The sequence below is a fragment of the Electrona antarctica genome, assembly GCF_951216825.1.
Source record: "Electrona antarctica genome assembly, chromosome: 1".
Classification (NCBI taxonomy): Eukaryota; Metazoa; Chordata; class Actinopteri; order Myctophiformes; family Myctophidae; genus Electrona; species Electrona antarctica.
This window is the reverse complement of record NC_136806.1, coordinates 46,199,283-46,223,760: the sequence shown is the minus strand read 5'-3', so window position 1 is coordinate 46,223,760 and position 24,478 is coordinate 46,199,283. Positions and strand designations below refer to the sequence as shown.

The 24,478-nt window shown below is 43.5% G+C and overlaps 1 protein-coding gene across 1 annotated transcript in view; it reads right to left on the bottom strand.

Annotated features, from left to right (window-relative positions):
- fat2 (FAT atypical cadherin 2) overlaps positions 1 to 23,556 on the bottom strand; it is a gene marked incomplete at its 5' end in the record, with an annotated part of 88,444 nt that extends 64,888 nt beyond the window's left edge. Inside the window, 5 exons of the mRNA XM_079497184.1 lie at positions 9,453 to 9,660; positions 12,571 to 12,882; positions 13,117 to 13,175; positions 18,952 to 19,263; positions 20,319 to 23,556. Of these exons, the coding sequence (XP_079353310.1) occupies positions 9,453 to 9,660; positions 12,571 to 12,882; positions 13,117 to 13,175; positions 18,952 to 19,263; positions 20,319 to 23,556 (4,129 nt within the window). The remainder of the gene's footprint in view (positions 1 to 9,452; positions 9,661 to 12,570; positions 12,883 to 13,116; positions 13,176 to 18,951; positions 19,264 to 20,318) is intronic.
- Between the last annotated feature and the right edge of the window lie 922 nt (positions 23,557 to 24,478).

The window sequence follows — 24,478 nt, the reverse complement described above, 5'->3', positions numbered from 1 at the left end:
ATGATTGGAGGGCACTGAGACAATCAGATAGATGGGTTGTTTGTTGATGCGAAAACACCACTGGCTGGATTAATTCATTCATTAACTGACTGATTGGTTGATTGGCCATCTGGCTGAGCAACAATACTCATTCTCATTTCCTGCCATGGTGGCTTGTTAGCCGACTGTCTGTCTGGCTGGCTGATTGGTTGGTTGTTTGGTTGGTACAGTACAGGTTGGTACAGGTTGCTTGTTTGGGTGACTGGCTTTCAGTCACTCTGCCTGGCTGACTGGCTGGCTTGTTGTAATTAAGCAGGCTGCCCAGATCACAGCGTCTGGTTTCCCAGATAAATTAAACGTTGACAGGAGTGGTTCAACTTCAATTTACCACGTTTTACTTTACGTTTTCTCTTCATAGGTGATATGGTGAATGCTTGAGGGTTTATACAGTTGAAGGAAATCAGCTCGAGTCTGAAGTAATTATATCATAAAACTACAGAGAGCACTATGGGGGACGAGCCAAGATGAACATATTGTAAATGTAATCTATATCTAAAGTAACAATTTACAATGGTCTTAGACTCTTATTCCAATGTATTAACCTGTGTATGAACATACTGTAAACTGTCACGTTGTGTCCAGAAGCAGAAGCAGACAAGCAAGGCAGATCAAACCCAGTGATACTTTAATAAACAAAGAACAGGCTTACAGCAGCGGAGGCAGGCAAACAGCAAAGACATAATACACAATGCAACATCTATACTAGGATCTGGCGGTGAGTGAACAGAATGGGTCCAGTTTTATAGGCTGCAGGCTGATTAGTGAAGTGTGAGTTATTGTCAAGCAACTGTAGGGCTGAGGAGGGAATAGAGTGTAAGATAGAGAGAGAGAGAGAGAGAGAGAGAGAGAGAGAGAGAGAGAGAGAGAGAGAGAGAGAGAGAGAGAGAGAGAGAGAGAGAGAGAGAGAGAAACAGACAGGTGGAGAGACAAATCGTGACAGTAAACACCTACAGTATTATATATTAAGTATAGAATTTCATTTTTGGTGTTTATTGTGCTGTAACATCCCCATAGCGGTGTTATGTACCCATAGCGGTGTAATAGGTTAATACACTGAAATAACGAAACTACTACAACAACCACAGATCAGACAAGAGGACCCACTGAATTTAAGCATATGACTAAGCGGAGGAAAATAAACTAACAAGGATAAAGTTGCAAAGGAATGTGAACAAGGCAAGTACGTATGTGGACTTCAGTACGTATGTGGACTTCAGTACGTATGTGGACTTCAGTACGTATGTGGACTTCAGTACGTATGTGGACTTCAGCTGCACCCAAAGCACCAATCAGTACCCTTCTTTTGCCAGTTGGTGCACCCTATGCCATTTTCTGATTCAGCAATTATGTCATAACGAGTGTCACCTGGGTCATGATCTCCATTCTATACAAAAATATAACTGCCTATTAGACAATCTCTCGCCCACTGTGACTCGCTTTCTCTCTCTCGTTACCTCACTGTTTGTATGTCTTATTCTATTTTATTCTGTACCTACCCCCTCCCTCTCTTCCTGTTTTATCTCCCTCTCTCCCTTCTGCTTACTCTCTCTCTCTCTCTCTCTCTCTCTCTCTCTCTCTCTCTCTCTCTCTCTCTCTCTCTCTCTCTCTCTCTCTCTCTCTCTCTCTCTCTCTCTCTCTCTCTCTCTCTCTCTCTCTCGCTCTCTCTCTCTCTCACTGTCCCTGATCACAGTGTTGTATCTTTGGGGAGACATTTGGCTGTGACGCATTTTGAACAGAATGCTAACCCAGCATGAGTGAAACTCACGCTTGCTGAACCAGATGGTGTTTATTAAGAAATCCACCTTTTGAAGCCTCTCAGGGCTCCTACTAATCTACTCTATTTCAATAATACATTATACATGTAATTCCGATATGGCCGCCAGATTCGTGTCAAATTGACCGGGGAAGTGGAACAAAATGTAATGATGTTCACTTCTCGAATTAGAAATAATTTGATTTGGTTGGTTTGAGAGAGTGAGTTTTTTTTCTTTTACTAGGTCTCTTCATCTCCGTTTCGCACTCTCAGTCTCTCACTCATCACCTTTTTCCAGACTCACTATTTCTTTCTTGTACACACGCACGGCACGCACACACACACACACACATACACGCGTGTGCGCACGCACACACGTGTATGTGTGACACAGTCACACTCACACACATTGCTTGCGTCATTGACTTCCTCTTATTTCAGTAACACTCATCGCTACCTGGCTGTCTTCACGGTTGGAGACCATTGGAGGCTTCATTTGTTTGAAAGGAAATAGGACAGTCCACATTGCTTTGTACTTTTTGTTCTTTGGTGAGACAGTAGGAAATACACAGTGAAAGGTTTAATCCTCAGCCACTGTTGTTACAAAGACACGCATCGATATCCATCGACGGATATTGTGCCATAGTTTTATGGCTTAAACTTTCCTCTCACCTTGGGAATATGACATCGTACATCTCCAAACAGAAAGTACAAGTATAACATTATCGCGTCTTTCTGCTGAAGATGGTCTTTTTGCTGAACTTGATATAATTTTGGAACAGGCCAATATTCTTTAGTGGGGCTCTGTATAGGTAACAGTGGTTCTTTAGTGGGGCTCTGTATAGGTAACAGTGGTTCTTTAGTGGGGCTCTGTATAGGTAACAGTGGATATTCTTTAGTGGGGCTCTGTATAGGTAACAGTGGATATTCTTTAGTGGGGCTCTGTATAGGTAACAGTGGATATTCTTTAGTGGGGCTCTGTATAGGTAACAGTGGATATTCTTTAGTGGGGCTCTGTATAGGTAACAGTGGCCTATAATGTAATATTCTTTAGTGGGGCTCTGTATAGGTAACAGTGGCCTATAATGTAACATATTCTTTAGTGGGGCTCTGTATAGGTAACAGTGGATATTCTTTAGTGGGGCTCTGTATAGGTAACAGTGGCCTATAATGTAATATTCTTTAGTGGGGCTCTGTATAGGTAACAGTGGCCTATAATGTAACATATTCTTTAGTGGGGCTCTGTATAGGTAACAGTATTCTTTAGTGGGGCTCTGTATAGGTAACAGTGGTTCTTTAGTGGGGCTCTGTATAGGTAACAGTGGCCTATAATGTAACAAAGCTTTAGTGGGGCTCTGTATAGGTAACAGTGGCCTATAATGTAACAAAGCTTTAGTGGGGCTCTGTATAGGTAACAGTGGTTCTTTAGTGGGGCTCTGTATAGGTAACAGTGGCCTATAATGTAACAAAGCTTTAGTGGGGCTCTGTATAGGTAACAGTGGCCTATAATGTAACATATTCTTTAGTGGGGCTCTGTATAGGTAACAGTGGCCTATAATGTAACATATTCTTTAGTGGGGCTCTGTATAGGTAACAGTGGCCTATAATGTAACAAAGCTTTAGTGGGGCTCTGTATAGGTAACAGTATTCTTTAGTGGGGCTCTGTATAGGTAACAGTATTCTTTAGTGGGGCTCTGTATAGGTAACAGTGGTTCTTTAGTGGGGCTCTGTATAGGTAACAGTGGCCTATAATGTTCTTTAGTGGGGCTCTGTATAGGTAACAGTGGCCTATAATGTTCTTTAGTGGGGCTCTGTATAGGTAACAGTGGCCTATAATGTTCTTTAGTGGGGCTCTGTATAGGTAACAGTGGCCTATAATGTTCTTTAGTGGGGCTCTGTATAGGTAACAGTGGCCTATAATGTTCTTTAGTGGGGCTCTGTATAGGTAACAGTGGTTCTTTAGTGGGGCTCTGTATAGGTAACAGTGGTTCTTTAGTGGGGCTCTGTATAGGTAACAGTGGTTCTTTAGTGGGGCTCTGTATAGGTAACAGTGGTTCTTTAGTGGGGCTCTGTATAGGTAACAGTGGTTCTTTAGTGGGGCTCTGTATAGGTAACAGTGGTTCTTTAGTGGGGCTCTGTATAGGTAACAGTGGTTCTTTAGTGGGGCTCTGTATAGGTAACAGTGGTTCTTTAGTGGGGCTCTGTATAGGTAACAGTGGCCTATAATGTAACAAAGCTCTGTATAGGTAACAGTGGCCTATAATGTAACAAAGCAGGCTCGTGATAATCCCCGCCTTCCTTTTCCCTTTCCCACCTTTTCTGGCACGTTGTTGGAAAAGGTGGGAAGCTGTTCCCCTCCTCCTTTTCATGCATGCTTTCATTCTCTCCGCCCTAATATTGCACCAAGACTTTTTTTGTTTGTTTACACGCTCATCTGCCATAAGTTACGGTAAAACATCTTGGTGGTCTGGCATGTATAGCTCATTGACTCCACATACCACATATACTGTATAGGCTCTAATGACAGTGTGTCGTGGGTTTTAATACGGATCCCATTGACCTTTTCTGCGTGTCACGCCCAGTCTCTCGCTCCCTGTTTCCTGTCACTCCACTGTGTACTATCAATAAAGCCCCAAGTCAAGTCCAGATTTGAAAGGTCTAGCTGAAAATAGTTCATACAGACACATGTACGAATGAAATTCAAACCATTCAAAACTTCTTAACCATGCAGTGACATTTAGCCAAAAACAATAAAATAAAGAAATATTCTATTATAGTAGACCGCAAACTATAACTAGGTGAATAATGGTTTATAATCTATGTTAGTAACTGATCCACTCCACTGTGTTCTAATCTATTCTATTGCGCCGTACCACTGATTTCAAAGACAGAGTGAGGGAATGTTGTTTTATGAAGGAATTCCTCTCCCACAGTGATATGATCATATTTATATTCCTCCTTTCTCTTCCTCTCTGTGCAGAAGCAGGCAGATGAATATCTCTCTCTCTGTGATTCCATAACAATGTGATCTCTCAAGGATAACAGATGAACACTTTCTCAGTTGACACAGTTAGTCAAACATGGGCACCCTGGGGTCCAAACTGGTGAGAGCACTATTGTGTAGCACACCTGGCCGCTGTGACATTGGCATCTTCTTGCTCAAATGTTTTTTTTCCCCTTCTCGTTCAATTATTTTGGCTGGTGAAACAAAAATGTCATTAATCACATGAACCATGGTGACCTTATTCTGGGCACATCATAATAGGTCATCCCAATGTATGAATGAATGGACCATTGTAAAATGCTTTGAGTAAGCTGTGCATAGAAAAGCGCTATAAAAATGCAATCCATTTTGTGAATGTTCGGCAAAAATAGGAAAACATTGAGCCAAAACAGAAGAACGTTACGCAGGAATTAAGAACATTCAGCGAAAATAGCAGCTCTACAAGCTCAAAGCTTGATCATCTATTTTTGCTATTTGACGTACAACGAGGTACGGGGTTAAGTGGTTAAAAACATAATCTCAGTCTTTCAGTTAGCTATTATTATCATCCGTCAGATCTGATCTTGTAGTCACAGACCAATCAAAAGGTGAGATAGGTGGACAGGGCAGGAGAAAAGGATATGGAGGGAGAGAGTGAAGGGATAGAAACAAGAGAAAGAGAGAGGGACAGAGAGAGACAGAGAGGGACAGAGAGAGACAGAGAGGGACAGAGAGAGACAGAGAGAGACAGAGAGGGACAGAGAGAGACAGAGAGGGACAGAGAGAGACAGAGAGGGACAGACAGAGAGACAGAGAGAGACAGAGAGGGACAGAGAGAGACAGAGAGGGACAGAGAGGGACAGAGAGAGACAGAGAGAGACAGAGAGGGACAGAGAGAGACAGAGAGAGACAGAGAGAGACAGAGAGGGACAGAGAGAGACAGAGAGGGACAGAGAGGGACAGAGAGAGACAGAGAGGGACAGAGAGGGACAGAGAGAGACAGAGAGGGACAGAGAGAGACAGAGAGGGACAGAGAGAGACAGAGATGGACAGACAGAGACAGAGAGGGACAGAGAGAGACAGAGAGGGACAGAGAGGGACAGAGAGGGACAGAGAGAGACAGAGAGGGTCAGAGAGAGACAGAGAGGGACAGAGAGAGACAGAGAGACACAGAGAGGGACAGAGAGGGACAGAGAGAGACAGAGAGAGACAGAGAGAGAGAGAGAGAGACAGAGAGAGACAGAGAGAGACAGAGAGAGACAGAGAGGGACAGAGAGGGACAGAGAGAGACAGAGAGGGACAGAGAGAGAGAGAGAGGGACAGAGAGAGACAGAGAGAGACAGAGAGAGACAGAGAGAGACAGAGAGGGACAGAGAGAGACAGAGAGAGACAGAGAGGGACAGAGAGAGACAGAGAGGGACAGAGAGAAACAGAGAGAGAGGGAGACAGAGAGAGACAGAGAGGGACAGAGAGAGACAGAGAGAGACAGAGAGAGACAGAGAGAGACAGAGAGGGACAGAGAGGGACAGAGAGGGACAGAGAGACGAGGAGAGTATTAAGTCACAGTTGTCCCGGCCTGGCTTGGAACACACCTCCTGCTGATGACTAGCTGACCAGACATAGCTGCCTGTCTACGATAGACCAATCACACCCGTGTGAAGTGACTGAGGGGCGCTCATTATATTAAAGTCTAACTCATGTTGATTAGGTGATGTAATGGTGATATAAAACAAACAGTGCAAACACAAACATTAAACGCCATTATCAATAAAGAGACAATATGACGTAAATGACACATTACGACGTACATTTTCCCTTCATTGTCAATGCGTTTACAAAACAAACATTGAACTAAAGACAAACATTAAACCTGTGTATAGGAGGGGCTATAGCGCCCCTCAAAAACGGGTGCAGACAAAACCTACGACAGCTCACGACCAGACGTGAGATTAATTGGCGTGACTGAGGTAAGTCAAAGTCCAAAGTCACGTTGGAATGATAAATACAGAAAATTGCGGTGATCTCACCGTCAATTCGGTGTAAATCACGTTGATAATGAGGCCCTAATGACAGAGCTATAGGCATGTACAGTACAAGGAGGGATGTTTGGGGCAGGGGGCGAGAGAAAGGTTAAGGGTGACCAGCTGACAGACAGGCATCTAAACATATGAATTCACTCCAAAAATGTAGCTACTATAAAAACTATAAAACTAATAATAGAGTTTGACGGCTCTAGCAGTGATTCTCAAACTGGACCGGTCACCAGTTTGACCATGCATTAGGCTATAGGACCCCCCATTTAATGGCATATCTATCTCTTGGCTGTGCACAAAGATGCTAAGTCCTTTTAGCGGTGCCGGCCCATGGGAGAGAACTGAAGAGGGAATCTTGAAAAAACAAGAACGTGGCCGCACATTAGAGTGCACTCTGGCTATTGGCGTGTGCGGCCACTTTCTTGTTTTTATCACGTTTCCCTCTTCATATCTATCTCTTGGACCCTCAATTTATATTGTAAAATCACTGTTAGTGTAACAGAGTTACAGACCCATGAGGATCCATTTGGTTCCTAACTATCATTTGGCTGGGGACCCCCTGGAACTCCCTCGGACCCCATTTTGGGAACCACTGACTTAAGCCATTTAAACAGTGCTTTGCATGAGCGCATACATGCGAGAGGATTCTGGGAGCGGCGCACGCTACCTGTGCTGGAATATTTTCGTGACATGGAGAGACATTGGAAACTGCTGCAGAGTTAAGTCTCCCAACTTCGGTACTGTATCCTACATTGTATGTCTTTCTGGAGTTATGTGCAACCTCCTTGTAGGCCTGAGGCACTCCATAAATAATAAAAGTTCATATAATTGACAGCTCCAGCCACTGCAGCCAGGCTATCTATATGATGCGCAGCCTGCGTTGCTAGTTCAGGCAGACAACCAGAGAGTGCGCCTACCTGATCAGGTGACTAGTCACATGATAAGAGCGGCAATTATTAGAACTAATTTACGTAGAGGTTTGAGAGAGCGAGTTTTCTTCAATTATGCTCAATACATATATATTCTAAATTAATTCTAAGAGTTGTCTGACTGAAGTTCAGTCTGTGCGCGTCGAAACTTATTCCAATCATGACGATGTGATTGGTGTTATTCAACAACGTAGGTAGACGGGAAACAGACATTCATTCGTTCACTATTTATTTATTTAACATACAACACACAGTTGGGCTTGCAAGTTGTGCGGACATGACAGGCAGCGAGGCGAGTGGGGGAAACTCTTTTGTATTGGATTTCCATCAAATAACTGTTGTTTGTTCGTATTCCGGTTATTCATGTCGTAAAATCGGGGCATTTCGAGAATATTTAAGTCATTTAATAGGGTTAGTTAAATGACTGTTTCAGCCGTGACATTAAAGCTAGGATCGGCTGTATAGGAATAATAGGATCACTAGATAAATGCCATGTTGAAGTGGACTTACACCAAAACCCAAGCTCGAAATGAAGGCAGGATATGCACACATGTGACTATCTGTGCAATAATGTGGTGATGCGGCTGATTTGCAAGGTGATTTTCTTTTAAATTGTTGAGCATTTCATAGTGGTCTCCTGTACAACTCTGGTTCAACATCTCCAGCCCAGTGGAGCAAAGGATACTTACTGCCCATTTCCATGCCATCAATCTAATTGTGGCTTAATGTAGACCTGGGGCAAACTTAACAAATGCCGCAATTAAGTATCTGGTACAATAGCATATCGACATGGGAGTCTAATGACTGTGGGGGAAATGCCTCCTGCCGGCTGTCCATGTATTTTCTCACTAAGACATTGCTCCTTATGGGTTATGGCCCTATACATTATCATTGTAGAAGTAGTCCCATGTGCCACTGCTATATGCCGTCTTTGCACTGTTGGCATTTTCCATTGAAGCTAAAGGTTCCTGCAGGCATCATCACATCCAGATACTGTACTGCAGCATCCATGTCCTGCATGCTCCCCCAGCATTATTCTCTTTAATAGGACTTTTGCTGACCTTTAGGAAATAAACTTGTGATGATGCTTGCAACATTTTGTATTCCCTGACACGAGGGAGCACTAAGTGCTAATAAAGTAAATGTCAGATGTGATCTTCCTCTTAAACCGGCCCTTTTAGGCCCTTTCACGCCAATGAGACACATATAAGAGAGAGAGATGTATGTAGGCTACACCAGAAGTCCTTGGATATAATCAGCAGTACAGTAGTTCAAGGAGCAGTCTCTTCTTCTGTTAATTAGTTTGAATTATGGAAATAAACTGTAACATACAATATAATAATATAATGAGACAGTCTGTCACAGTGTGTGTGTGTGTGTGTGTGTGTGTGTGTGTGTGTGTGTGTGCGTGCGCGCGTGTGTCTTTGCGTGCGTGCATGTGTGTGTGTGTGTGTGTGTGTGCGTGCGTGCGTGTGTGCGTGCGTGCATGTGCGTGCGTGTGTGTGTGTGTGCATGCATATGTTTGTGCGTGCATTGTGCGTGTGTGTGTGTGTTTGTGTGTGTGTGTGTGTGTGTGTGTGCGTGCGTGTGTATTTGCGTGCGTGCGTGTGTGCGTGTGTGCATGCATATGTTTGTGCGTGCATTGCGTGTGTGTGTGTGCGTGCGTGCGTGCGTGCGTGCGTGCGTGCGTGCGTGCGTGCGTGTCTCTTCCTCACCTGTGATATAGAACCACTTGAGCCTCTGCACCTCCGTCATGATGATCCCCACCATGTGAGTGACAGGCTCCGTTTCCATGACGGCGAAGGTGAAATGTGCCTCCTCAAATGTCAGGGGTTCTGTGGTGGCCGTGGGCCTGGACACCCACTCGATGTCCAGTCTGGAGGTGTAGGAGTGTGGAGGTGTGCCCCGGTCCGTCGCTTTGATCTGATGGAGGAGAAAGGGCAAGTACATTTACTCTCAACTCAAGTACTGTACAACTGTGAGGCACTTTTGCTTTACTTATGTACATTTTTCAATGCTTCATACTTCTACTCCACTACATCTCAGAGGGTTACTCCACTACAATTATTTGAAAACTTTAGTTACTTTGTAGAGGTAGTGTTTATTATTACAAAACACATACTGTACAGTGCAAGATTCAGCCTTATTTTATACAGCTATTCACAACTGGTTTTCACACGTTCGAAAAGCAACACATTGTGAGCTTGTACAGGTATATCTGGCTATTTTAGAAATAGTTTGGCAAATGTTGAAATATTATAGTACTTTTACTTTGGTACTATAAATATATCTTGTTGTTGCCAATCATTTTGTACTTTTACTGTTGGTTAGGTTTAATTGGGTTAAACTACAGCCTGGTTACCTACCATGGTTACCTACTAGCAGAAAACTCACAAAGTAAACTTTCTCAGGATATACCTACACTGTCACCCTAGTATTCTAATTCAAACGCCAACATTCCATTATTTTGCCTTTTATTTAAAGTATATAACACACACACATATAATCCACAATAAGCTGCAAACAGTTCTCGGTTTGCCGTGGCATTGAATTTTTCGGGTCGGTGACTCGGTGGATGGACGGATGAACTGATTGACCGACCGGCTGACTGACAGAATAGCTTATACTACGAAGACAACTACGAAACAATTACTGTCAATAACTGGCACACACAGAGCCTCTCCCACTCCCACAGGTACACAATCTGTTGCGTACCCTCAGACTCACTAACTACGCACGCACGCGCACACGCACACACACACACACAAACACACACACACACACACACCCCATCTGTTGCAATACAAATACGAGTAACAGCATGTCATTTCAAAGAGCGATGGAGCTACTTATTCTCTATACTTAATTACTCCATGGGTCAGCCTCACATATAGAAGAGAGTGATGACAAGGAAACGTAACATATGCCATTTTGTTACCAAGCCGAGGGTGCGGCCCTATTGAAATACTTTTAAGCTCTTAAAGTACGGGTAATTTAACTTCTTAAGCATAGCTGGTGGGCAGGAGCAACGTTTGAAAGTCTCCACTACTTCTAAAGAGTCACGCAAATGAAGCCCCAGCGCAAGCATTCCAGAGCCTGTTAAAGGGCTGTTTACCTGAAACCTGTTCAAATACATGCTAATTTCTGACCTTGCTGACAGATTTAATGCTGTCCATCAATGTCACCTGCGGCATGTTCACAAGATTTACAGACAGAGATGCTGAATGATTCACTAAACAGGACAGGGCCCTGGGGCAGATATGCCTGTCACATGTATTACATAATCGCCTAATTGCAATTATTTAAGATAATTGCAATTATTTTTGCATAATCATCAATCGTTTCCATGTTGAAAAATGTCCATACATATCCAAACATTTTTCAAGCTTCAAGCTTACAACACGTCATTTGTGACATGTTGTAAGATTGTAGATCAACTATTTCCACAATTTTGTAATTTTTTTGTAAATGATAAAAAATTATTAAATGTGTCCAGTGTACTGTACATTTAAGTTATTTCATATGTTATATCTGCAATTTGTGATTACGAAGCCTAAAAGGTAAACAGAAATACAAATTGTAACGTTCCAATGTTCAATGCAAAAAACACGATTAAATTGTTAATCGCAATTAATCGTCAACTTAAATATGCAATGGTGACAGACCTAGGAGGCTAGGAGGGGAGACACCAGGCTAAAATACAGGGGCATTGTGATTGGCTATTTGCAACTGCTACAGTAGGTCATAAGTAATGATTGAGTAGTATAATGTTAGGATACGTTTCCATTTGATTGATGCTGTGTGCCTGGTTTTATGTTGGTATGTCTGTCGGTTCTCCACCTTTGTCCCAAACGAGATATTTCCAAGTCATGGAATTTCCTGTGCTCCTTCATAAAAGGATGAATACTTTTTGTTGACCCAAAGGCAACTCCTCTAGCGCCACTCATAGCCCAAAAAGACTTACCCTACCATGAAACTACTCCACAGAGTACCATGCAACTAAAATGTACAAGACAAGACATGGGCCGGATTTAAAACCGGGTCTGGATGTTCACAAGGAAAACACAATATTCTTATTTTGTTTCATCATAAATTACAGACATGGTCTGCATTAACTTGTTGAGCCGCCCACCAGGAACCCAAGCACACTATTTTATTCTTATTGAATATAAAAGCTCTGGGCACAGCAGCCACTTATTATCTACCGAACATACTGTACACAACTGGTACGTGACTTTGCATAATATGCAAAACGTGACAGTTCTATCCGTGTTGGTTTTTCTAATTCACAATTATGTAGGTGGTATATCATAACAAAACCACTGGAAATAATTCAGAGTAGTCCCTATTGAGTGCTTCACAATAAAGTCTTGTATCCTGGAAGTGAGTTTGTAATGATTCACATAGGGTTTTACATCTATTACTAAGACTTTTTGTCTGTGGTTAACATAAGTTAAAGAGAATTTCATATTTTGTACAGCAACATAATTTACACCTGTAAATATCTCAACTGTGAATTCTGAACATGTTATGTGTGGATTTTCATTATTACTTACTAATTATTACCTGTATGGTTTAAAATGTGTGTTTAATGATTTGAGACCATCTTGTTCAACAAACAAAAAACATAATTACCGGTATCCTAAGCCATTGTATTGTCTTAATTCATCCCAAACCCAATGCAAAATATGGCTTGTATAGGCCAACCTGGGGAACTGCATCAAACCCTATAGTTTGGATACGCCCTAATCTCATCTACAACTGAGCTACAGGCATGGCAACAGAACAAATACCTACAATATCTACCAAAGATTAAGTACAAGAGCTCCATACCGTGACAATACTGTAGTTTCCAGGCCAGAAGTCTCCCCGGGACGTAACCACGCCGCTCACTGGGTCGATGTCAAACCTCCCGTCCTGGGTGTCCTGGAGACTGTAGGTGACCTCGGCGTTGGGCCCGAGGTCGTCGTCGCGGGCGACCATGCGACAGACATCCTGGCTGGCAGCGTGGCCTCGCTGGGCGGGCAGCTTGACGTGGAAGAGCTTGTCGGTGAACCGTGGCTTGTTGTCATTGTCGTCGAGCACCTGGATCACCACGGAGGCCGTGGAGCGTAGCTGAGGGGTACCGTTATCTGACACTATGACCTGAGAGGGATCGACAGGGCGAGGGAGTGGATTTGAGGGGGATGGAGGGAGCAGGATAGCCACAGGGGGTTGGTGGACAAGGATGGGGAGAGGGACGTTGGAGGGGGTTACCGGGAATTAGTGAGAGTGGGTGTGTCATTGTGTATAAGCAAGACATTTTTACAGCAAAGTATAAACATCAACAGTTCACCAAAAGGGAAGCGGGCGGGTTGTTTTGAAACTGAGAGGTCTCACCTCAATGGTGTGCTCTGACTTCTCCTCTCGATCCAAGACAGTGAGAGTGCGGATCACACCTAAACGCATGCACACACACACCACACACACACACACACACACACACACACACACACACACACACACACACACACACACACACACACACACACACACACACACACACACACACACACACACACACACACACACACACACACACACACACAGAGTTAGGGATGTTGTTGTTGTTCTAGGCGGAGGGGGTGTGTGTTTGTATGCTCGTCTCCACACATGTGTTTGTCTGCTTCTATCCCATGGACACCACAGCTGCTCCACTCTTCCACCTTGCAATAAATGCAAAGTTGAAACAATGAGAGCCTTTTGTTTGTCCCTCATATAGTGCAGATATTGACTTGGAAAAATGTATCGACTACCAACGTCTCTTTGGAATACGCAACTTTTATGAAAGAGGGAATGCAATATATTGGCTAAGCTCCCCTGCAACACATTTCAGTCTGACTCTGATTCCATCTGCTGCAGTAACTATTCCCAAGGACCTGTACGTTGGCAGGTTTATGTTTATTCCAGAGAAAGACAGACAATGTACATAATGCGTGTGTGTGTGCATGTGAACGTGTGTGTGTGCACGTGTGCCTGTGTGTGTGAGAGAGAGAGAGAGAGAGAGAGAGAGAGAGAGAGATAGATGAAAAAACACCCTACAGAACAGGTTTACCATATACAGTATAGGCTTTTTGACAGCTGTGTGAAAAGTTCTGGGATTTAAAGCAGGAAAATGACCTTAAAACAGGATCCATGTCTTATTGGTGAAACTGAGCTCTCTCGTCTCAACATAACCTCTGATCTGCAGCTTCACTGAAATTGAACGAATTGGCGCCAATCTCTGTACATCAAAATAGTGTGCTGTGTCCATGCGCGCGTGTGTGTGTGTGTGTGTGTGTGTATGTGCGTGCGTGCGTGCGTGCGTGCGTGCGTGCGTGCGTGCGTGCGTGCGTGCGTGCGTGCGTTTCAAAAGGTGCAATAAATCACTGTGACGTCCTATTAGGGGTGTCGATTCGAATTAGAATTGTGACCCCAATAATCGGAATCGAATCGTGGGACACCCAAAGATTCACAGCCCTACGTCCTATACTGTACGGTAACAATTTAATCACATGACCACGTGTGCATTCACTGCCACTGAACCTGATCCAGGATGTACTGTATCTTCTGATGGATCAGATGGTATTGATTTTCTTCTTTCTGGCTTTCGGGAGATTTGTCTTTGTATCATAAATATAGACTGGGATCATAATCAGAACACGAAGAGATCAAGCCAGTATACAATTCTGACACTGCTAGGGTGAGGGTGGTTTCTGTCTCGTGACGGTGTACCTCAGTGTGACGGTGTACCTCAGTGTGACGGTGTACCTCAGTTCAGTACACACTTTAACACTGCTAGGGTGAGGGTGGTTTCTGTCTCGTGACGGTGTACCTCAGTTCAGTACACACTTTAACACTGGTGACAGTGTACCTCAGTGTGATGGTGTACCTCAGTGTGACGGTGTACCTCAGTTCAGTACACACTTTAACACTGCTAGGGTGAGGGTGGTTTCTGTCTCGTGACGGTGTACCTCAGTTCAGTACACACTTTAACACTGCTAGGGTGAGGGTGGTTTCTGTCTCGTGACGGTGTACCTCAGTTCAGTACACACTTTAACACTGGGTTAGGGTTAGGGTGGTTTCTGTCTCGTGACGGTGTACCTCAGTTCAGTACACACTTTAACACTGGGTTAGGGTTAGGGTTAGGGTGGTTTCTGTCTCGTGACGGTGTACCTCAGTTCAGTACACACTTTAACACTGTGACGGTGTACCTCACTGTGACGGTGTACCTCAGTTCAGTACACACTTTAACACTGTGACGGTGTACCTCACTGTGACGGTGTACCTCAGTTCAGTACACACTTTAACACTGTGACGGTGTACCTCACTGTGACGGTGTACCTCAGTTCAGTACACACTTTAACACTGTGACGGTGTACCTCACTGTGACGGTGTACCTCAGTTCAGTACACACTTTAACACTGTGACGGTGTACCTCACTGTGACGGTGTACCTCAGTTCAGTACACACTTTAACACTGGCAAACAGAAATTGCACACTCATGGAATTGGAGGGCACTTTGTAATAATTCATAATAATGTTCTTATAATTTCATGGGAGGTATTATAGTGTATTATGTGTGTAGCAAACAGACTCATGGTAGTCATGATAGTAATGACTGTACTGTATATACAGTACTCTGGGGCTGGGGGAAGTTATAGGGTACTTAGATAGTGTGTGTATCCTCTTAGGGCTTGAGATATTGAAAGAGAATTCCGTAGTGGGTGTCTGGGGTGAAGTAGATCAAGAGAGTAGGTTAAGGCGTAAGGTTAACGTAATCAGGGGCGTGGGAGTGGGAGTGGGGGGTAGAGAGGCAATACGTTCAGAGCCGTAAATTACAAGGGGCAATAAAGTGTCTGGCTTAGGTCAACTTGGCGAGGTGAATTTACACCAACACCACATGGTAAGAAAGTGGTGATAATGGGGAAAGGATCAGGGGTTGGTTTAGGTATACAAACATTGTACTTATGGACAATAGATTGTGTTGCATAAAGTCATCTCTACCCTGATTTCTTCACTGGACATTTCTGTCTCTGTCCTGAAAGATTCTTAGTATTGATTTTCTATGATTATCTCCCATTGTTACAAGTCGCATGTTCTGCATCTAGTCTCACGTACTGCAATCTGAGAACCCATAGTCAAAACAGAAAGGAAAAACAGCGCCCTCTTTTCCTTGACGTGAGTCAACAGTCTGTCTTGAGAGACTACACATACTGAAGCTCTGTTTCCAGCACTGTACCGTATATACTTGCAAGTATATTAAAATAAAAATGTATGTTAATTACCTATTGTCGCTGTCAGAGTTGTCCAATAACGTTACTTTTCAGAAATTCCAATGGATCCAATATATTATTTAGTGACAAGCTCTTCCTCATACTTTCCATTGGTTCAATATTTAGTAAGCCCACAGACCGTCTATCAGCCTAGCAGAAGATTTTCAAATGATAGCTAAAAAAGCCAAGCTTCAAACTTGCAGCACTCCTTTTGCACGAAACTGTCAAAAGTACAAAGTAGTAGGGCATTAATTTGTGAAAAAGTAATGAAAGAAATGAAAGCTATAGGTTTCTGCCCGACAGCAACGATATTCATAGCATGCCGGTATGGATTCAGCACTACGGCACAGAAACCATGACAAGACTCTGTACCAGCCACCCCAGGGGTGGTTGAAGGAAGTGTTATTAGCCCTCAATGGGAGATAGGTACGGGTGTAGGGAATGGATTAGTGAGACCAGAGGGCGCGGCTGAGAGGGTCGTAAAAGAGTGTGTGATCCCACCTAGGGTCACTCTGCCTTTTACCACAGTCCCCCATAAACAAACCCCGCTGGGAGGACATTATTAAGACAGGTGGGGTGCAATAGAAAGTGTGCTTTTGCTATTAACAAAGACATGGGAACCAGAGTCTGTTTCCCATTAATAACACGGTCTGTTGATTTTAGTCTTAATTTCACCAGGCATAAGTCATGTGAAATACTAATATTCAAGGGGGACATTTGCCAACACCCCTAGGTTGTATCCAATACAATCTGCGTTTGTCAGAGACGAAAGCTTAGTCAGACACTTGTATAGGCCATGAGTCATTTTAGTCCTGCTCAGACATGACAGAGTCTCATAGCAAACAGTCACCCTACTCGATACTGTGGTGCAAATTAATTTCACTAAATTTCATTTAGCCATTTTTTTCCTATTGGACAAATTACTCAACTCCGACCATGATCCCACAATGGTGCTTCATTTCTTTGCACACTAATTCATTATCATCTATATTCAAAGTTTAATTAAATGTATTAAAAATGTGTATACACAAAGGATCTAACATAATTCAATGCATTCATCACATTTCAGTTTAGCTAGAGTGTCTTCTTATATTACATGGATTCTTTGTTATCTATATTCAAAATAGTAAAATATGACTGTTTGTTGTCAAAACAATTTCCTGAAAGTAGATTTACAGCAGCAAACAGAGCAATACGGGCCGGAAACAAGGGCTTGCACAGACCTTCAGAATGTTAAAGACACATCTCAATACTGGTAAAAATAAAAACGTGGTGTATCTGTGTGTGGAAGTCAATATCACATCCGCTCTATTTGACAGACTAAATGTCTACTTCATGAGACATTTCTTATTTCTCCGACTCTTTCGATACCCTCCCCCGCTATTATTTGTCGTCCTCCTGGTGCTATAATGTAAGCCATCTCTCTCAGTAATCCACTGGTGTATTGGCCTTGGGGTGTGGACAACTGTTCCAACTACCTAGAGATTATACCATATGTAGACGACAGGGCCTGTGCTAGCTTGCAGTGAGAAAGGCAGATGCTACACTGATTTGCCTGAACATCAAAGCCCAAAGCAAGTGACTGACATTGCAACTGTCATAATGTGAGCATTTAGAACCTGTGTGTGTGTGTGTGCGTGCGTGTGTGCATGCATGCGTGTGTGACTGTGGGTGTGGGGTGGGGGGTCAGACTCCTTTTCCCAACTGGGTGGTGTGTTACTTTTCCCTCACCAGCCTCACTTCCTAATAGAACACGGTTGAGTGGCTTTGTGTCTGCAGGGAGAGATTTATGGCACCAAGTTTGAGTTTCAGCTTGGACAGTATGACTGCTTGTTGTGCTGGCAACATACCTGGGGCTGCTATGCATGGTGCTGCTCAGATTTTGTACAAAGATGCTAACGCACACCAAAGTCCTTGTAGCAGTGCCGGCCCACGGGAGAGAACTGCAGAGGGAATCTTGAAAAAACAAGAAAGTGGCCGCACATTAGAGTGCCAATACTTTTATTAGGACGCAGCAGGTAAGACAAATCAATCCATTTGTCTTACCTGCTGCGTCCTAATAAAGTATTGGCACTCTGGCTATTGGCGTGTGCGGCCACTTTCTTGTTTTTTCAAGATTCCCTCTGCTGCTCAGATATTTTGTACAAAGATGCTAACGCACACCAATGTAGCAGTGCCGGCCCACAGGGGAGAACTGCACATTTGTCTTACCTGCTGTGTCCTAATAAAGTATTGGCACTCTGGCTATTGGCGTGTGCGGCCACTTTCTTGTTTTTTGTTCCTCTGCTGCTCAGATATTTCCCATATTTGAATTGAAATATAGAAGATTTTTACAGTCCACTTTGATGGAAATAACATGCATGCTGTCAGGTTGGTCAGTGACAGCGTAACGTTTGAATCAAAATGCAAATCCAAATGGTAATGTATGATGCTGTCACATTGGAGCAATTTCAGAAGCAAATGGACATCGATACTGCCTGCCAATGGCTCAAGTTTGAATCAAAATGTAAATAAATATGGAGGTGGGTGTGGAGCGTGGAGGCATGTACTGTCTGTAACTCCTCTCAGAGTTAAATGAACACTCAGTATTTTACTGGTGGTGTAAGTAGGTTATGAAAGCAGAAGATTGCATGCTTTACATGCCCAATTATATATCCTAGAGCTATATCATACTCTATACTGTATATCTCCATGATGACATTGAATTTGACGTGTCAATTTCCATGTATACAATTCCAAACTGACTGAAGCAACCCACAGAATGTGAAAAGGCTCATTCAAAACATGAGCACAATTCAGTAAGTATACTCTAAATATAAAGTCGGTTTTACTGTCATGACAGAATTCAACATAGCCATCGGTCAACCATTCAGTCGAGCCACAAGAGGACATATACGATTAGCTTTCATTTCAATATTACCTGTCTTGGGGTCGACGTCAAAGTATGTGCGCTGCGACTCAGGCAAGGAGAAGGACAGCTTATCTTCTGATGACGTGTCAGCATCTAATGCCTCCACATGGACAACTGACCGGTCCTTCGGTGCATTCTCCGGGACAGAGGCAAAGTAAATGGGCTGGGAGAGTTCCGGAGCGTTGTCGTTCACGTCCAGGACCTCGATGAAGACGTGCGTCCAGGAGAGCAGAGGTTCAGTTCCCAGGTCTGTTGCGAAGACAGACAGCCAGTAGTGGGGGACCGTCTCACGGTCCAGCATCTCTGTTGTACGGATGACACCTGAGGATAACGATCCATTCGATTATAATCAGAATAATACTACATACAGTATTCACAGTACACTGTGGCCCTTTTGCTCTTATGTCATAAGCAGGGGGGGGGGGTGTTGAAATGGCTGCAATGTGATGTGAATATGGTCAATGGACAGTTATAAACAGATATAAAATAAGGATAATTATTTTACCCTTCTTTTTCTTTTTTGTTGTCGTGTGTTCGCTTTTTGAATGTCACATTTTTTGTGGAAATATATGTCCCCTGAGGAAAGGTTTGAGAGCCACTTGAGTCCCCCAGTAAAGCCTGAATATTTCAGTCTCTCTCTGTTGACAGAGACAGACTATTTGCTCAGATATAATCTATGCTGAAAGTTCAGCAGCACGCTACAAGAATGCATGGCCATACAACTTGCAAAGTAAAAGAAAATATACAGTTGCCTCAAATACCCCTAGAGCTGATCATGCAGCGTAACCATGTCACTGGGTGTCAGTACACGTGTAGGTAAACAGTTTTGAAGGAATTATTACCAGAAAAGTCTACTTTGACAGTGATATATTTACTAAACGATCAATTTATGCTGCAATGAAACTGTAATAACAGTTAAATTATATGACAAAATACATTAGTACATGATTCAGATAATCCTTGCTAACAATGATAATAATAAATGTCAGTGTTACATGTACAACTACCACCATTGCCAAGAGTGCAGTGAGTGTAGGGGTGAAAGGTTTAGATTATAAGGATCCTTGACTGACAGCAGCTGTAAAAGATGTAATTCTTTATAGTTTAGTGTGTAATCTAATATTGGGGGTCCAATGAATTAGAAATGCCTGCACTCACTCTGTGCACTGACTACCATCTCTACTACAGCCTTGGATAAAGACTATCATAGATGGATTTTATCGATTTTGATATTTGCTTATCATGAAAATATCAAAATACTTAAATACAGTCTTGATCCAAGGCTACCTCTACTACTAACTATACTCCAACTACCACCAACCTTAATAATGAAACTACTCACACAGATCATAGCCTAAGCCTATAGTATCTCTTACCTGTTTCCTCATCGATAGTGAAGACTCCCAGCCCGGACCCATCATGTATGTGATACCGGACTACTCCGTCTCTGCCTAGGTCCATGTCTGATGCTTTCAAGGTCACTACCGACTTCCCAACCACGGCATCCTCCATCACAGCTGCCTTGTATACAAACTCTGAGAACAGTGGTCGGTGTAGGTTCTCGTTCACGTCCAGAACTTCGACTTCCACATAGCAGGAGGAGGAGAGAGAGCGAGGGAGGCCGTGGTCAACAGCACGGACCGTCAGGTTGTAGGACAACCGCCGCTCAAAGTCCAACTCCCTCTCCAGCGTCAGGGAGCCGGTGGAGCTGTCAAGGTGAAAGATCCCACCCTCTGTGTTCTTGAGGTTGTAGGTGATGAGGCCCCCACTGCCCAGGTCGAAATCAACACTCTCCACCCACAGTAACACAGTACCCACTGGAACATCCTCTGGGACTTTTATGTTGTAGGACCTGGGAATGAATTTGGGAGAGTTGTCGTTGACGTCTTGCAGAATCATCACCAGATCAGTGGTGGAGAACAACTGAGGACCGGCTTTGGCCTGGTCTCGTGCCTCGATCCGGAGATCATGCCTGGGTGAGACTTCTCTATCTAATTGACCGGCCACCATCACATCCCCAGTCAATGGGTCAATTTTGAACATCTCTGTGGACGTAAGCAAAGAGTACTCAACATTGCCATTATCCTCTGCATCCCGATCTACCGCGTTGGCTTTGAATATGATGCTGTCCACCTCTGTGCTTTCAGGGATGCGTATGACATATCTAGGTTGCTCAAAAACAGGTGGATTATCATTGATATCCATGACGTTCACGGCAATGAATTTCCAAGCAGACGTTTGAGGTATACCTAAGTCATAAACCGTGATATTCAATATGTAGAATTCTTTGACCTCTCTGTCTAAGGAGCAAACTAACTGAAGTTCCCCGGTGAAGATATCAATGGAGAAACATCCATCCTCGTTCCCGCTGGATATAGCATACACAAGTTTGCCATTGTAACCAGAATCCTTATCTACAGCCTTGAAATGAATGATTGTGGAATTTAGTGGGTAGTCCTCTGTAAGATCAATAGAGCCAGAGATGCCCAAGTTAAACTTGGGAGAGTGTCGGTTAATTATGTGAAGATCGGAGAAGGACTCTTCTTCCTGGACAGTCAATGCGGGTTTGATTGACTCTATGAGTTTTTCCGTCAGTTGTTTGAAAATCCCTGTCTCTCTGCAATGTACTGTGGCATCGTTGCCTCTGTCTGTGATAATTATGGTGACATAAGATGGGTCGGAGTGATGCTTCCCATCTGTAGCAGTGATCCTTAAAGTGTATGTAACCTTGTTGTCTGCCAAAACCACAGCGGGTATGTGTTGCTTGAGAGTGACAGCACCTGTTGAGTTAATTGCAAACAGTTGCAGGTCATTCCCGGCCTCAATGGTGTAGCTCAGCTGCTGCAGCTCGTCCAGGTCAATGGCAGTCAGCTCGACAATGTTTTGTCCTATGGGAAAGTCCAGTGGTACAGTGGCGTTGCATTCCACCCGCTCAAACAAAGGGACATTGTCATTGACATTGCTCATGGTAATCGTTACGGTGCACTCACTGACACGACTGTACGGGCTCCCGCTGTCTGAGGCCCAAACCCTGAGGTGGTACCAACGTTTCATCAGCTCGTAGTCCAGGTGCTCCGAAGTGGAGATCACTCCAGAGAACGGGTCAATGGTAAATGGCAAGGGACCAGCATTGGCAATGGAATAGGTTACATAGCCGTTTTTATCTTTATCAATATCAATGGCTGTTACCGTCAAGACAGCACTACCTACCGGGGTGTTTTCTTCCAGCGTGGCCTGATAAGACGCTTTGGTGAATCTAGGGCTGTTGTCATTTTCATCTATTATCTCAACAACTATGTGAGTCTCTGCTTCACCTTGGTTAGCCGTTACATCAAACTCATACCGATTCTTTTGCTCATAATCGAATGCTGCTGCGGTTGTGATCACTCCTGTTTTAGAGTTTATCTTGAACTTAGTGCTGTCAGGGTTATTTATGAACGAAAAGGTAACATTAAAGGGGACCGATGTCACAGAAACCCTGAGCACATGAGTTTTAACGGGTGAAAACTCACTGAGTGTGACAATGTAGGTGTCCTCCAGAAATTGTAATGGACTATAATGATGGGAGGGAATGTGTATTTGAGTAACCGGTGAGAGTAGAGCTGGGGTGCTCCTGTCTTTGGCTTGGAGGGACAGGTTAAAGCCAAACGGGCTCTGAGGCCAGATAATCCTCTTGGTAGAGATCAATTGGAAGTCGCTGCCTCTTATGCCTGAGGGGATGATGTCAAAGTACTTGTGGGGATCCCCTCCAACAATACTCAAGGATTCCACTGGCTTAATACCTGCTTCCACATTGACTATGATGGTTATTTTACTGCCATCCTCAGACACCACGGCCTCACCAGTGACAACCGGAGAGGCCGAGGGCATCTTTTGCACGTTCACTACAACTCTCGCAACGTTGCCGAACTTCTGAACACCGGATATTTTTTTTGTCCTGTCCTCTGCTAAGATGGTAAGGTCATATCTGTCCTTCCGGGTGTGATTGAGCTTCTTAATCAGATCCACGGTGCCAGTGAAAGGATCCACTGCAAAAGGATGAGCTCTGCTGGTGAACAAGTAATAGAATTCAGCATTGCTGCCAACATCTGCATCAGTAGCAGTCACTCTGACCACACTCGATTTCAACGGTGTATCTTCCCTGATTGCCACATTGTAAGAGGCAGGGTAGAAGAGAGGTTTAAGGTCATTGGTGTCAAGAACCTGGATCGACACCTTAGTCTTTGCCTGAAAGTAATAAGTGCTCTCGGTGGCTTCAACAGTGAGCATGTAAGTGTCTCTCACCTCCCTGTTGAGTTGCGCAGAGTTGCTGCTACGTGTTCTGATCCGCAGGAAACAGAAATCTCCAATGCTGACCATTTCTGCTTGGAAGAGCCCATCTTCATCACCTGAGACTAGATTGTACTTGATATCCCAGTAGGCATCGGCCACCTCAATGCCCATTTTAACCGGAGTCTCAACGTATGTCCGTGGAGCAGAGTTCTCATAGATGGTGACATTGTAAAGATTGTGCGTAAACCTTAGTGGTGTGCTGTGCTTTCCCCCTTGACATCTGCACAGATTTATAAGGAGCACAGCTGTTGTGAGCAAGAGGGCTGCTTTGGAGGCAGCCATCTTCGGTATGTCCATGAGGATCCTCAGAAACTGTGGGTAAGAGAGTAAGGGACAATATTATCCAATGCAATACAAATTGTGAAAAGCATCATTGTTTTGATGAAAAATAACTTTGTTTCTGTTGTAACTCTGACACCTGTTTACCCACTGTACACCTCACAATAACCAATATACACACATTTTGGGAATATACTGTATGAGTGCAGTTGCACTGCGCTGCTGCTGCAGTGCCATGTTGCACTTACATGTTGAATGATATCCTCTGCTAAGTGCCTCACCTGCACAATAGACTATACACACAGGGTACTGTCTGCTGCTATTTTAACTGCCTCATTTTATTGCAATTTATTGCAATTTATTTATTTATAGAACAAATTATTAACATGCACATTACCTTGTATGTATTGAACATTGCTCATACTATATTAGACACACTTTGTACTTTGTACTTTGACACATCTGATTTATGTTTTACAGCTTGTAGGACAAATATTTTCACCCGTAAACCTGTGATATGATAATACAGCTGAATCTGATGTTATCTATCCCTAGCCCCCCTACTAGGTTGTGAATAGCCCATTCATTTTCTGCATAGTCCAAGTTCCTGTTTCAAGATACAATATGGACACACAGAAACACATGACACAACAGTGAAGTGAAAGCCAACAAGAGAGGTATTTGTCTCCTGTCCTGACATGCTTTTGACCAAAGTTAAACCAAGCAAAGCACTTGAGAGCTGGCCCTGAGTTTTTTTGTGGAAACCAAACCCTTATATACCCATAATTACTCCTTTGAAGAATACTATAACAATTACTAATCAAAATAAGCCTTTGTCAGCATGGGGTGATAAAGACGGATTTGTAGTTCCATGACTTAGTATAATTCTGATGATCATGGGCGGTTCAGTGTTGATCCAAATGTA